The 16,799-nt window shown below is 39.6% G+C and overlaps 1 protein-coding gene across 2 annotated transcripts in view; it reads left to right on the forward strand.

The window, feature by feature from the left end:
• The window catches only part of Madm (MLF1-adaptor molecule), a 367,777-nt gene that overhangs the window by 334,986 nt on the left and 15,992 nt on the right, over nt 1-16,799 (forward strand). For both annotated transcript variants that reach the window (XM_067156994.2, XM_067156995.2), the window contains one exon: nt 3,615-3,777. In XM_067156994.2, the coding sequence (XP_067013095.1) occupies nt 3,615-3,777 (163 nt within the window). The remainder of the gene's footprint in view (nt 1-3,614; nt 3,778-16,799) is intronic.

Genomic DNA, 16,799 nt, shown 5'->3' on the forward strand with positions numbered 1-16,799 from the left:
GGTTGTACAAGACTGGCTGTGCTGAAGCTAGTCAGAAGTAGTTTGCTCTTGTAAAAATTCTCTCCCATCTCTGAACTCTTGGGAAAGCTAGATTCATAGACATCTCCCATCTACAGTTATACTCTAAATGGTTTATAAGATAGTGATTGTTATAACACCTGTTCTGATTCTATACAATTGACATGCAACGTGGGGAGTGCAACTTTTATTTAGAAGATACAGTAAATTAACATGGTAATTTCAAATTCTCAATTACTTTTCAAATAGTGATTTTGACTGTCGGACAAACTTTCATACTAGTGTTGCATATTTCAGAAAATAGACAAGTCGATAAGACAAAATTTTCAGAGTGACTTACCTATGGTGCTTTGAATGTCCCTGGGTGCAAAATAGTTGGTATCTGTTGATGATCCACAAGGTTTGTTAGTTTTTATTCGGAACTTCGCTGCTTTCAGAGGGATATTGACAGTGTGCAAGCAAAACCTCGTGTCCCACAACTCTCTTCCTCTCCATTATTTTTCTTAAGACCAGTCACGCCTCCCAGTCACATGTGGATATGCAGTCCATCAGAACAATGTTCGTTGTGTTCATTTTCCTGTGCCAATATGTAAAGAAAAATGAACCTTAAATGCATTATACTGTAGGAACGCATAAATACTCCATGAAAATATACATTCCTAGCGTACGGTACAATAAGGTTCATTTTTATTTACACATTAACATAGGAAAATGAACACAATGAACACTGGACTGCATATCCATGTGTGGCTGGAAGGGGTGACCACTCTTAAGGAAAATAATGGATAGGAAGAGCATTGTGGGATACGAGGTATTGCTCGCGCACCATCGATATACAGTTTTAGGCCTAACTATAAGATCAAGGATTCATAGATTGTGATGGAAGGTAGGCAGACTAAAGTGCAGTAATTTGTTCGTTATTTGAAGCATATTTTTAATTTTGAATAACTGCCAGCTCTTCTTTTATGAACGAAATTAATATTATGAGTTCAAGCCAGTCATTTCACAGTTTTTAGAAAGATTGAGAATATCAGAAATGCGTCTTTACTGAAATAACTTTCTAGAGCATATTGAGGCAAGAATGATGCAAATGTAGTCTTCTGTCACGGGCTCCCCTTACATGAAACCTTGGTTTTCAGACACTCGCTTGTAAGCATTTCTCAGCATATTGGTTCGTTTCCTCCACTTTGATATCTATCATCTTCTCAACAAAGAAGAGTAAAAACCTCACCTATATCACCAGTTAACCCCTTCTGTGGCCCCGATGGTCCTGTAATAGGAATATTGTGCTCGTCATATGCAGTATGCAGCTCGCATCACTCCCACTAAATGTCACTGTTAGTAGATGTTACAGTGACATTTCCTCGTCTTCATCTTTTTCTTCCAGAGAAAGAATTCTTATTGGGTATAGTCTGTCACTTTCTGCACTATCAAAATCTCTAGTGAAAATGCTTACACTACTTTATTCCTCAGAACCCAGGCCCTACCATTTTTCATGGAATCAGTCTTCCTGTATTTCCCCTGACAATATTCACCTTCCTCTGTAAGTTAAAATTTTTGCACAGGTGACGGTAAAGTTCAAGGTGGCCAGGAATCGATGGTTTCTATTTTGTCTCAACAGAGGGCAGAAAGCAAAATATTTCTTATTTGTAAAACTCGTAAAGTGACATGCATATGGTATTTAGGTGGTCAGGAAGATCAAGCCTTCTAGAACTCGTTGGTACATGTAGTTTCCATGACTGCTTGATAGATGGCGTACAAATAATGTTTTCATTTAGTAGTATGCGGAGCGTATACACATACAGTACACCAATGCAGTGGCTATTAAGTTTGAGCGTACACACGCAATAGAATCACATTATTATGACCCCCTGCTAGTATCTAAAGTTACCACACTTCACAGTACGGACAGCAGCTAGACATGCTGGATGCTGGCAATGTTGCTAAGTCTCCACAGGTATCTGGAGCCATGATGTCTGCAGTGCATCCTGCAACTGTTGAAGGCTGCTTGGCAGAGGAGACCAACGACAAACACTACGATCGAGGTGGTCCCACAGATGTTCATTTGGATTGAGATTGAGGCTGTCTGGAGGCCAGGGAAGAACTTGTAAGGCACATTACTGTGGTGGAAGAATCCATCCTCCCGAGGCAGGACGTGGTCACTAAGTATGGATTCATAACCAGATCGATCAAGAGTGATTTCCACACAGATGATAGGACCTAGAGAATAACACAAGACCATTCCCCAGAACATAACCTTGCCTTATGTTCGTCTAGAAATAGTTTTAGGGTGTTGATTCTCCGACGTTTTGACCAGACACTTTTTGACGTCCATCCATTCTATGCATCTGAAAACTTGACTCTTTGGAGAAGGCTATCAGACACCAAGCAGTGATCCAGTTGCTATAATGTCGAGCAAATTCCAAATGCTTTTGTCAATGCACCTGTGTTTGCATGAATGCAGTTGCCATTCTTCTATTCTGGACCCCCATTTGCAGAAGGATCCGCTGATCTGTTTTAGTAGAAATGAGTCTGGATGCTTTCTGGTTCATTTGGATAGTGAGCTGTTCAACTGTAGACTGTCAGTTTTCCTGCATGCACCATTGTAGTAGACATTCACCTTGGGCATCAGTGGTGCATGGAGCTCCGCAGTCTCCATGATTATTATTCCTGTTGGTGCCATTCGCCCATTCGTAGTGCACCTTTATCACAGCAGCTCATGAACAGCTCAGAAATGATGCTGCTTCCAAAACATCCTTGGCCCGAAAGCTGATTATCATCCCTCTTCGCAACTCAGTTAAATCACTTCCCTTACCCATAACGGCAGGAAGTTCAATGTGTTGGTCACATTATAGACCTGCTTCACCAGTGCATATCGTGGGGCACACATCATGGGGTATGCATCATGGCGTATGCATTGCAGATGACAGTTCTAACAGGTGATCGTAATAATGTGATTCAACTTTTTTTGGCCTTTTTATGGTTTTTAAATATCCAGTATTCTATTTCTTTGAAATGTCCAAATTTCCCTTTCTCCTGCTTTACTAATTGAACTGTTTATTAGTGTATGATGCATACATGGCCTTGGTTACTATACAGTATTAACAGAAATAAATTAACAAGGTAATATATACAAATATATGAAAGGTTTTGGCATTAGGACTAGGCTTCAGTCTCAAATACTTATCATGAGGTTTGCTATCCACGTGATAGTTTCAGGAGTTGCTGCGTGCCATAGAACTAGGATGCATACAGTGGACATTCGTGCATAATATGCTTGATGGTTTGAATTTCAGCATAGTGTTACAAGGGAAGTCTACCAAACCTCACTGAAGTAATTGAACTGGTACCTGTGAAGTCATTTTCTTTTAAGCTGAATTAGTAGTACTCCAAATAATAATAATAATAATAATAATAATAATAATAATGATAATGATAATGATAATAATAATAATAATAATAATAATAATAGTAATAATAATAATACATGCAGTATAGAAAAATCAGTAACCCTAGTTTATTAGTCTTCATTTCCTTATCCTTTTCCATAACATAAATGAAGCATGAAGTCATGAATTATGTTATTTCTCTTCCAGCAGGTAGCATGTCGGAGACAATAACGGACGAAGTAGTGCAGAGGCTGTTCGGTCCCGAGGTGGTATTGGCCGAGATGAGGTATAAAGACAGGCCCAACTATCAGGTGCGAATGGCTGATGTTCCTGTTGCGGAGAAACTGGAGAAATTCGTGGAAGACGTCAAGTAAGTGGTTAAACCCAAATGCAGATGCTTGGTACTTTTGAAATTCTGTTGATAGTTTTTAACTACAAACTTCCTTGAGTACCAGTTGAAACTGCAATTGAAATTGACGGTAAGTGCCAAATTCACTTCCTAGAAAATGCAGTGTGTTGGATAAATTTTAATAATTTCCAAACTATTGGTCATTTGATTCTTATTTCAGCAGCCCAATATTCTATTCTTATTAAAATATCTCAAAGATTTTTTTCATAAGTGTTGTAGTGGGGAGATTAGCTCAGTGACTTACCTGATCGGGAAGACTGATTTTCAAATCCCGGTCGATCCTGGATTGAGATTTTAATCTAAAAAATCAGGGGAAGATTTTATTTGTAACTGTTGTAGGCTATTAATTGGTCAGCTTCTTGTAGTATCATGGCTCTAAGGAAGAGGAACCCACCCACTACAGGAGAAGCATGGGAAAACCACTTCAGCAAAATTCTAAACCAGCAACAGAAAGCTCAGGCATATGATGCAATAACACAACAGGTTCACACGTATGATCCAGTAACGAAGGAGGAAGTAAGGAGGGCGATAAAGAAGGGAAGAAATAAAAAGGCAGCGGGACCAGACAGTATCTACATCAAGCACCTGAAGGAATCTGTGGATATTTTGCAAGATCTCTGGGTGGATCTAATGAACAAATGCATTGAATTAGGACAGATACCCAAAAGCTGGAGAACAGCAACAATGAAGATTCTCTATAAAGGAAAAGGAAGTACTACAAGCCTGGACTCGTACAGGAGAGTGGTATTAAAAAGTGCTATGTTCAAGATGTTCACGGAAGTTCTAAATGAACAACTACTGGAAATTGTCGATAATAAAATCCCAGAATGTCAATTTGGATTCAGGAAAGGCAGGAGTACATTGCAAGCAATTTCCTACCTATTAGAGCAAATAGAGGACTCCCTTAGACACCCCAGGGGGAAGTATTATGTAGTATTTGTAGACTACAGGAAAGCGTTCGACCTCATAAACAGGAGGAAGCTTACAGAGAAGCTTAAAGGAATGACTGGAAAAGACTACCCACTTGCAAGGATAATGGAAGATCTCTTAAAGTATAACTAACAGCGTGGAAACATTGAAACGGATTACTCAAACTAATGGCGTATTGCAGGGAGACCCTATCAGTCCTACACTTCTTCTTCTTATTATTATTATTATTATTCTTCTTCGTCTTATTATTATTTTATGACCACATAGGATCACTTTAGTCAGTCCGTCGTCCAGGTCTCTTTGAAGGGATTGTTCGGGCTTTGCGGTCCTCCCAGTACTTCTTCAGACGTTCTGATCTTCGTGCCCTTTCCTCAGTTGAAAATATGCGTGTTGTTGGTTTGTTTTGTGTAAGGGTAAAGCGGAGGTTTGTATTCTTGAGTTTTGTATTCAATTTTATCTTATTTGTGGTGTCTTCTGTTGTAAGGCCTATTTTCTTCAGATCCTCTCTTACTTCCCTGATCCATTTGGTATTTTTTGAGACGAGATTGTGTTGTACTAGTTGTTTCAGAAGTCTCGAATCCTGCATCCTCATGATATGTCCAGAGAATCACAGTCTCCTCTTATGCATAGTATCTGTAATGAGTTTAACATCTATACAGCAGACATCGTAAAAATCATAACGGAGAACTCGAATACAACTATAACTTCAAGAATCTATCATACGAGTTTCTTTAACTTAGATATATTTCTTTCGACAAATAATGTACTATGTATTGTACTATTTCACTCATATCAGCATTTAAAGGCTTGATACTTTAACTTAATAAAAATAATTGGGTTTCCATAAACTTTTGGAAGCACAGTGCCGATCGGCACATGTTTTGCTACTCTTAAAGAACTTGATCCTTACTACATTTATGTATTTGATCTACGACTTCATGATTTTCGGAACTATCAACACGCAGTGCTGATCCCCTAAAATTATACAGTGCCTCATGAACTGGAACTGAAAAATACGTATTTGATCCTAGACTTCTTCATAACATTGAAATTTCAACACGCAGTGCTCCCCAAAGTGTTTTAGTGCTTCACAAACAGCAGCTGATGGAATTATTTAAACTTCACATTTTATTTACCTGTGCATTGTCTTTAATACTCATTTTTGATCGGCTGATGACCGAGAATAATGGTCGAAACCGGTATCAATTATAATTAAGTAGGAATGTATTTCTTATTTTAATAGCATTGAAAGGTTGAACCATCATATATCTTCTTTCAACTTAATAGACAACTATAATCCTGTATGCAAATGACATGATGATCGGGTCTCCCATCAGGACAAAGTATAAGAAGCAATTAATAAGCTGGAGAATTGGGCCAGGGAAATCAATGTCACTATAAACCAAGAGAAAACTGTACATAGGACTTTCAGGAGGGGTGGAAAAGTTGCAGCAACCAACAATATAGTGTATTCAGGTACTATACTAGAGAGAATTAACAAATTCAAATACCTAGAGGTTACACTGCAAACAGCATCATCATATAGTTTTCACATAGAAGAAAGATCAGCAGCAGCAATCAGGGCAGTGTACTACATTAAGAATATTAGGCAACGGCAACAGCACCGATCATCACCTACGGTATACAGATCATCTGGGAAAAGTTAAAAATAGTTGAATTAACCAGAATTGAGAAAGTGAAGCCAATGTACATAAAAAGAGCAATGGAAGTAGGGAAGACAGGCCCATTAAGACTTCTATACGACATGATGGGAGAAAACTACTTCATAGAGGACATCAGGAGCCAACACCACCTACCATCAACAGGACCATATCAAGAGCAACTGAAATGAAAAATGAAAACCTACAACCTGTTTTCCAGTCATTGACTGGGTCAGGGATGCGATAAAATTAATATTTACAGGCTATTAGTACGATGGAGTCGCCACTCCCAAAATGATTTATTAATGACTGATAGATGCTATGAAATGAGAATGGAGAGTGTTGCTGGAATGAAAGATGACAGGGAAAACTGGAGTACCCAGAGAAAAAACCTGTCTCGCCTCCGCTTTGTCCAGCACACATCTCACATGGAGTGACCAGGATTTGAACCACGGTATCCAGTGGTGAGAGGCCGACGCGCTGCCATCTGAGCCACGGAGGCTCCCATCAAGACCTACAAAGGAATTGAAATAAGAAGAAATACATACATACATACATACATACATTATCATTATAGAGTGTTATGCCTTTCAGCGTTCAGTCTGCAAACCTCTGAGAATTTACTAAACGTCGCCACAATCCTCGATTTGCAACTAGTGTTGTGGCCTCATTTAGTTCCATACCTCTTATCTTTAAATCGTTAGAAACAGAGTCTAACCATTGTCGTCTTGGTCTACCTCTACTTCTCTTACCCTCCATAGCAGAGTCCATTATTCTCCTAGGTAACCTATCCTCCTCCATTCGCCTCGCATGACCCCACCACCAAAGCCGGTTTATGCGTACAGCTTCATCCATCGAGTTCATTCCTAAATTAGCCTTTACCTCCTCATTCCGAGTACCCTCCTGCCATTGTTCCTACCTGTTTGTACCAGCAATCATTCTTGCTACTTTCATGTCTGTTACTTCTAACTTATGAATAAGATATCCTGAGTCCACCCAGCTTTCACTCCCGTAAAGCAATGTTGGTCTGAAAACAGACCGATGTAAAGATAGTTTCATATGGGAGCTGACTTCCTTCTTACAGAATACTGCTGATCGCAACTGCGAGCTAACTGCATTAGCTTTACTACACCTTGATTCAATCTCGCTTCCTATATTACCATCCTGGGAGAACACACAACCTAAATACTTGAAGTTATCGACCTGTTCTAGCTTTGTATCACCAATCTGACATTCAATTCTGTTGAATTTTTTACCTACTGACATCAATTTAGTCTTCGAGAGGCTAATTTTCATACCATACTCATTGCACCTATTTTCAAGTTCCAAGATATTAGACTGCAGGCTTTCGGCACAGTCTGCCATTAAGACCAAGTCGTCAGCATAAGCCAAACTGCTTACTACATTTCCACCTAACTGAATCCCTCCCTGCCATTTTATACCTTTCAGCAGATGATCCATGTAAACTACGAACAGCAAAGGTGAAAGATTATAGCCTTGTCTAACCCCTGTAAGTACCCTGAACCAAGAACTCATTCTACCATCAATTCTCACTGAAGCCCAATTGTCAACATAAATGCCTTTGATTGATTTTAATAATCTACCTTTAATTCCATAGTCCCCCAGTATAGTGAACATCTTTTCCCTCGGTACCCTGTCGTATGCTTTCTCTAGATCTACGAAACATAAACACAACTGCCTATTCCTCTCGTAGCATTTTTCAGTTACCTGGCGCATACTGAAAATCTGATCCTGACAGCCTCTCTGTGGTCTGAAACCACACTGGTTTTCATCCAACTTCCTCTCAACGATTGATCGCACCCTCCCTTCCAAGATGCCAGTGAATACTTTGCCTGGTATACTAATCAATACCTCAATAATTGTTGCAATCCTTCCTGTTCCCTTGCTTATAGATAGGTGCAATTACTGCTTTTGTCCAATCTGAAGGTACCTTACCAACACTCCATGCTAATTTTGCTACTCTATGAAGCCATTTCATCCCTGCCTTCCCACTATACTTCACCATTTCAGGTCTAATTTCATCTATTCCTGCTGCCTTATGACAATGGAGTTTTCTTACCATCCTTTCCACTTCCTCAAGCATAATTTCACCAACATCATTTTCCTCCTCCCCATGAGCTTGGCTGTTTGCAACACCACCAGGATGATTTCCTTTTACATTGAGATGATGATCAAAATATTCCCTCCACCTCTCCAGTGATTCCCTGGGATCTATTACGAGTTCACCTGAATTACTCAAAACACTGTTCATTTCCTTTTCCCCTCCCTTCCTAAGATTCATTATTACTGTCCAGAAAGGTTTCCCTGCTGCTTGACCTAGCCTTTCCAGGTTATTACCAAAATCTTCCCATGACTTTTTGGGTTCAACAACTATTTGTTTCGCTCTGTTTCTTTCATCTACGTACAAATCCCTGTCTGCCTCGGCCCTTGTTTGGAGCCATTTCTGATAAGCCTTCTTTTTACGTTTACAGGCTGCTCTCACTTCATCATTTCACCAAGATGTTTGCCTTTTCCCATCTTTACACACAGTTGTTCCTAGGCATTCCCTTGCTGTTTGTACTACAGCATCCCTGTATGCCACCCATTCACTTTCTATATCCTGAACCTGCTTACTGTCTACTGTTCGAAACTTCTCACTAATCATATCCATGTACTTCTGTCTAATTTCCTCGTCCTGGAGATTTTTTACCCTTATTCGTTTGCAGACAAATTTCACTTTCTCTACCCTAGGCCTAGAGATACTTAGTTCACTACAGATCAGATAGTGATCTGTATCATCAAAAAATCCGTGAAAAACTCGTACATTCCTAACAGATTTCCTGAATTCAATGTCTGTTAAGATATAGTCTATTATGGATCTGGTACCCCTAGCATCCCATGTGTAGTGGTGAATAGCCTTATGCTTGAATGTATTCGTAACAGCTAAACCCATACTAGCACAGAAGTCCAGCAAACGCTTCCCATTCCTATTAGCTTCCATATCTTCTCCACATTTACCAATCACCCTTTCGTATCCTTCAGTTCTATTCCCAACTCCCGCATTGAAATCGCCCATTAGCACTATTCTATCCTTGCTGTTGACCCTGACCACGATGTCACTCAATGCTTCATAAAACTTGTCAACTTCATCCTCATCTGCACCCTCACATGGTGAATACACAGACACAATTCTTGTCCTAATTCCTCCAACTGACAAATCTACCCACATCATTCGCTCATTTACGTGCCTAACAGAAACTATGTTCCGTGCAATGGTATTCCTGATAAAGAGCCCTACCCCAGACTCTGTCCTTCCCTTTCTAACACCCGTCAAGTACACTTTATAATCTCCTATCTCTTCCTCATCTCCCCTTACCCGAATATCACTTACTCCTAGCACATCCAGATGCATCCTCTTTGCTGACTCAGCCAGTTCTACCTTCTTTCTTCCATAAGCCCCATTAATATTGATAGCTCCCCATCGAATTCCATTTCATTCGCCAAGTTGTTTCCAAGGAGTCCCTCGCCTGTCAAATGGGAGTGGGACTCCGTTACTCCCATAGGTCCGAGGCTTGCTTAAAATGTTCTGAGCTCGGTAAATTCATGAAGCAGGATGCTACCCTACTTGCACATAGTCGAAGTGAGGATCTCTCCTCTAACAGGTTATGGACCACCGGTGAATTGTATAGTCCTAGCCGCCTGAGCACAAGGAGGGCCACGACTCAGAATATGTCCGAGATGCCCACTCCCATTCCATAGCAACTGGTATCCCGACTCTCAGGACCACTTACTAGGCCACTCAGCCGTTGCCCATGGTTCATGAACTAGGACATGACTACAGTAACCCACAAACATGAACCAATACAGAAATACAGCCGGAATTTTACATCTCGCCTGCTGTGGTGAAGTAGTCCTGTACCAGAGAGCCAGAAGCAAAGACATGTAATAGCGAGACTTTCAGTACACGGCTTTCACTATAAGCTGTGTATTAACAAGAGATTCCACAAACCAGACATAGATTGCATGTGTGTGCTGTGCAGTAAAAGTTGTGGTACATACCACATACTAAAGTGCACGAAAAGAGCAAAGTCGATCAGACTACAGTAAGGACTAAGATTCTGTACGATGCTCAACTGAGCACACCTTCTTATCATTCTTGTAGTATTCTGGATCCTTGTAGTCAACTAATACATTAAGAACTTTTTTTAAATGTAAGTCATTACAGAAAGAATTCTCCTAAAACTTCATTAAGACTTTTCTACAGGGGACAAGGAAAAAGAACGTGTTAAGGGAGAAAAGTACTACTGAACATATGAACATATGAATAAAAACTACCCAACAGGGATATTGAATCACTAGAAACATTTTTACAGACATGAGGGCATTTTACATCATGTATCTGCAGGTACAGTGAAAAGTTCTTATCATTTTTAAAGATGAGAGGAAAGTATTAAAAGGTATGAAAATCGTGAGGGAAGAAATATGAAAACCTTTTCCGTTGAGGCTTATAAAATAACAACAGTGCACTGAAATGTGTGGGGGGGAAATAGACAACAAATATGAAAACCTATGCTTGGGGCCCATAAAAATATCATAATTATTATTGCAGATCACACTCTTTCTAAAGCAAATGTTAGTAGAAGCCTTTTATTTCAGACCAGTGGATTATTAAACGTTATTTTCTGGTCACTCTCTTAAACAGTAAATTGGAGGTTACTCTCTAATATATCCGAGGACAAGATCTTGATTTCATTCTCAATCTATGGTTTTATTATTCGACAGACACAACAGTAAGTCCCCAAAGAACTTACATATGACAAAAGCACACACAAAGGCCTAAAGAGTATACACATCAAAGAGCATACATATCGCTCTCCACCATGTGCGACTGGAGGTAATGACTTTGGCCACCATTTTGAATCTGACAGAACTTCATTCAACTGGAATGATGAAGTCGGAACTCGACGGTGTGAGTTTCACCATTTGTGCCACATCTGTGCGCTATGTGGATGCTAGTCAACTTTTTGGAAGATTTTAATTTTGACTTCATTAGTAAGAAATTTCACAACTTTTTCCATATCCATTTGTTCCAAGACTACCAAACTTTGCCAATCTTTTAACTTGGATGAGTAATGTATAGTTACTATATAGCATTATACAAACCCTACAGGTTTAAGATTTAAAAATATTGTATCTAAACTCATTCTTTTTAATTCTCTGTTGCATTTAAGTTAACAACCTAACAGTATATTCTTCAAAATTTGTAGCTAAGATATAAATATGGTAAATGGCAGTCTCAAAAAATATGTAATTATTTTATGAAAATACGCTTTTTTCACAATTTTTAACCAAATCAGTTATTACAGATGAGATCCTAGTGTATTATAATATTTAATATCTATTATGCACAATGTGCATATATAATACTAGCTGATGTACCCGTGCTTCGCTACGGAATTCTACACTGTATACAGAATTATCGTAAGTAGTGTTCACGTTGTGACTGAGATAGCATTAAATTGCATAGCTCTTAACGTTACCCCAGAAATGTGACGGGAATTCTCTATAAGTCTTTTTTCATGTGAAGACTGTTGCCTACTATCAGTCACAATCAAGTTGGGGAGTTTTCATTATGATGGTAGGCCAGTCAGAATTGAGTTGATCATTTTCCATTATAATGGCAGGCGCTCACTGTCCACCTGCCTTTTTACATCCTCAGATAGACTGTCTTAGTGGTTTTTGGTATTTTGCTTAACATCGCACCGACACAGTTTTGTCTTCATGGCGACGATGGGATAGGAAAAGTCTAGGAAGTGGAAGGAAGCGGCCGTGGCCTTAATTAAGGTACAGCCCCGGCATTTGCCTGGTGTGAAAATGGGAAACCACTGAAAATCATCTTCAGGTCTGCCGACAGTGGGGCTCGAACCCACTATCTCCCGATTACTGGATACTGGCTGCACTTAAGCGACTGCAGCTATCGAGCTTGGTTCTTAGGGGTTTTCCCAACTGAAATGAACATAGGTCATTACAATGACATCAGTAGGAATGGCATGATTAAAAGAAATGCTTTCATATGAAATACTTGATCAAATGAAAAACCACCTATTTTCTCACTTTTAACAAACAGTACTATGCTGCCAATCTAACAGTCCAAAGTTCCAGAGCTGGAATGACCAAGTCGCAGACAGCTGTGATCCATGAAAACTCTTCATCTTTTTTTTGGCGGGGAGAAGGTCGAATATTGGAGACTCCCAGGGCAAAAACTATGCCCTTTTACTAATCTGTTTCCTAGGAGTACCCGATGAGTTGGAAAATCTCAGTTCACTACACTGGCGACAGAAAAAAATCTATCTGACTTGGAGGCAAATTTTTCCTCCAAGCCAGAGGACAATCCCCCTTTTCACTGCCAATTTGGAATAAAATTAATGTAGAATTTAATAATAGTGAAGGGGAAGAAGCTTTTCTTAAGAAATGGTTATTTTCAGGGTTGAATGTTGAGTTATTTAGTGAATTGTGGTACTATAATTCGGAATAGGCTTAAATTGTAATTCTAGACCAGGTCCTCCTCCTCCTCCTCCTCCTCCTCCTCCTGGTTTCTATTGACAGATGCCGGAGCTTCGGTATTTCATACATGGCTTTGGTTGTTGCTGCAGTGTGTGCAGTGTGAAGCTTGAGCATGTAGTTTGGAATGTGATTCCCAAGTATTTAAATGATGGTATGATTTCCAATTGTGTGCTGTTACAGGTGAACACATCTGTTGTTCTAAGTTTCCCTTTCCTTCTGAATTTCATTACCTTCGTTTTGGTATTGTTAACACTTTCAACACTATGCCTGTATGGGATACGGACATATTGTTGAAAGTTTCCTGCATCTGGACGGCGCCCGTATGTGATACGGGCATGATTTTCTCGTGTGTTTATATCCAGCTGCACGTATCACGTACGGTTCCCGTTCCTTGGTTGGAGGTAATAGTTCATCTAGTGACCACTAGAATGCTGCAGTTATCGGGAATTTCGATCTGAAACGATAAACAGGGTATTTTCTCCTTGCCGTGACCTCTACCGAAGCACTCGGTGTGCCGTGTGCTGCGCGCGCCAAATCTGTCGCGCTATCAGCTGTGTTACTGTGTAAACATGTCTTCACGCCGGCTCAATGATAGTGATATTTTGGATATTTTATCGGGAGAAGCAGGTTCAGAGATGGATGAAAGTGATGATGACCCTGCTTACGAACCGGATAACGTATCAAGCGATAGTTCAGGTAAGATTTTTATTTATTACGTCACTTTGGAACGTAAATGTTTAGCTGTATTATTTTACTCCGAATACAAACGATAGAAATACTTCACCTACAGAAATTTGGGTTTATTTTTTTCATTTAGACAAAGAGACGCAGGCTGATGATTCACCTGTGCCGGGAACATCTGCTAGATCATCTGAACCTGATCAACTGAACAGTTATTACCCATTTGCACAGAAGACAATGAAATGGTGGAAAAAGCTCTTCTTCCATTTGTTCCTTATGTCTGTTGTGGATGGTTTCATTCAATATAAAGAGATCTCAAAATCGGAGATATCTCTTGTGGATTACATGAGAATGATCAGTTCGCGGCTAGCAGCTAAAGGAGGAGGAGACATCTCAAGGCTGCAACGTGCTTCCTCCCCCAGTGTTGACAGGACTTTTGCTCGCCATTTTCCAGAAAAGGTTCCTCCAACGAACAATAAAGTGAATGCTACTCCTTATTGCAAGGTATGCTCAGACAGGGGCAAGAAGGAAAGTGGTAAGCGCGTCAGAAAAGAGAGTAGATGGTGGTGCAAGGAGTGCAAAGTAGGACTGTGTATAGTCCGATGTTTTCAGGACTACCATATGAAAACAAACTATTCCTAAATAGGTAAATATTTTAATCCACTGCATTTGTGTTTATTTGTGGCCTAAGTAGTCGCATTAAATGATTATTTTATATTGTTTGAGCAAGCTTATTGGTATAACCTCAATGTGAAAATTTTTTCCCCTCCTATTTTTTTCATGTTTTTCAAGTCTTAGTATAATTAAATTACTTCAGATATTCACTTGTTGATTAACATCTTCATTTTGGATGGTTGATACTTTCATACGGTACAAAAATCAGGCATGTAATATGTTTCGCTGTTCCATAATAACGTGTTAAAAATTAGCAAAAAGACCCAGTTCACAGCCAGGATCCATGTTAAAATATGGTAGTGTTGAAAGTGTTAATGCTAAGCAAGGTACAATCTGCCCATTTCTGGAGGTTGTCGAGTGCTATTATAAATGCCACAGAAGCCTTTAGTTTTCCAGTCTTTACTCCTCAGAGAGTCGTAGATTCTACCCTTAGATCCAGTGTGCCAATTACTGGCGCATCCTTCCCAGCTGCTCTGCAAATATTGTCGTGACGTTTCTCAAGATTATTTTGATTAGGAGTCATTTCTTCATCCGTGGAACTATCAGCTGCTCTTCTAAAGCCTCGTTTTACCGACTTTAGACTTGATGCTAGGTTGTGAAGAAGGATGATATAGCCATTTAAACATTCCAGACGTTGATGACTGCGACCTAGTTTGAGGGTGAGTTGCTAGAATGTGTATACGTATTGTTTACTTCCCAAATTTGTGGCTTTAGGGAGAAAAAAAAACATTTTTATTACGAGTGTATATACAGGTGCACTTTATGGCGGAAGGACTATGTAAGCTAAATGATGTGCACTTTTTTACATTTTCATCACTAGAATTTTCACCTGTAGGTAGAAACTCCCACTATGAATCAGCTAAATTGGTTTCCAGTTTTATTTCATCAGTTATCACTTCTTCGTCCTCGTCACTGATAACACAGTCTTCAAATTCTTGTGCTAATAACACTCTTATCTCGGTGTCGCAGAGTTTTGTTTGACCACTATATGCCATCCGTGTCTTATGCAAGTGTAAAATCTAGAAATATTAGTTGGAAGTTAGCAAGTTTTTGTCATTGCATGACAGGAACAAAGTTAGCAAGTTTTTGTCATTGCATGACAGGAACAAGTAGCACTTTGAGGAGAATGTCCCAAGCTCAGTGTTCTGACTACTGATAGACATATGGACCAATGGTCACAGTGGCATTGAGCTAGAGAAACAAAGTTTACCAAGCAAGTGGCTGTGCGGTTAGGGTTGCGCAGCTGTGAGCTTGCATCTGGTAGATAGTTTGTTCAAACCCCACTGTCGGCAGCCTTGAAGATGGTTTTCCATGGTTTCCCATTTTCACACCAGGCAAATGCTGGGGCTGTACCTACCTCAACATGTGAGAGGTCACACGAAGGCAAATTGCACATGCTTAATATTTGAATGAGCTGCTATTTTCCTTTTTCAGTGAATGCTCTGATAAAAATATAAATATGTACCCTGTTTAACTGCCTTTCAACTAGTAATAACATAATTACCCAATAACAATATTTTCTCAGTGTAAAAAAAACTGATAGATTTTTTTTGCAAAATCTGGTAAAATTATGCGAGTTTTTAAAGAGCGAAAGAGCGCGAGAGGTCGCGTGTGAGCAAATTGCCTCAACGTTTGCATTTGTATATTTCAATGAATGATTTAGTCACAATTCAAGATAAAACTACAGCACCACGTTTCACTGAAAGCCACCATATACCTCATGAACTTTACTTAAGAAACTTTCTTGGAAATGCAGTTGTATAAGAATGCACGAAGGCAATATGCCGCGGCAGATGCGAGAGTAAAAGAAAACTTAAACTACTCCAGAACGCAGCAGGTAATACACTGACGACAGTAAACATCAGGCAAGAGACGGGGAGGGGAGGGATGAAACGAGCGCCCTAAGCCCTCGGCTAGCAACAAAATTATTAACAAATATTTTAAAAGTGCGGCAAACTGCCATGGGCGCGATCTCTCGCATGTTAATTAAGGTCACGGCTGTTTCCTTCCCACTCCTAGCCTTTTACTATCCCATTGTCGCCATAAGGCCTATCTGTGTCGATGTCACGTAAAGCAAATTGTATAAAAAAGAAAAGAAAAGAAAAAAAAGAAACAAAGTTGGGGAAGATGGGGAAAAATGGGTGCTACCAGCTTCAAAGCATTTAAGAAGAAAAATGTACTGGAGTGTAGGTGAACGCCCATCAACTAGCGCAAATTACGTGCATAATATTAACTAACTTATCTTAGTTCATCAGCAGAATGTAAGTAGCAACAAATCCCATTTTAAGAATGGAAACAATTTAATCAAATTAGCTGCCTGGTTTGAGCGTCGTAACTGTGGACTTAAATTCAGGGGATGGTAGGTTCGAACCCTACTGGTGGTGGTGGTGGTGGTGATTATTGTTTGAAGAGGAAGTACAACGGGGCAACCATCCTCTATTAACACTAATCAGAGAGAAAAAAATCGAAGGG

The sequence above is a fragment of the Anabrus simplex genome, chromosome 13, assembly GCF_040414725.1.
Source record: "Anabrus simplex isolate iqAnaSimp1 chromosome 13, ASM4041472v1, whole genome shotgun sequence".
NCBI classification, from domain to species: domain Eukaryota; kingdom Metazoa; phylum Arthropoda; class Insecta; order Orthoptera; family Tettigoniidae; genus Anabrus; species Anabrus simplex.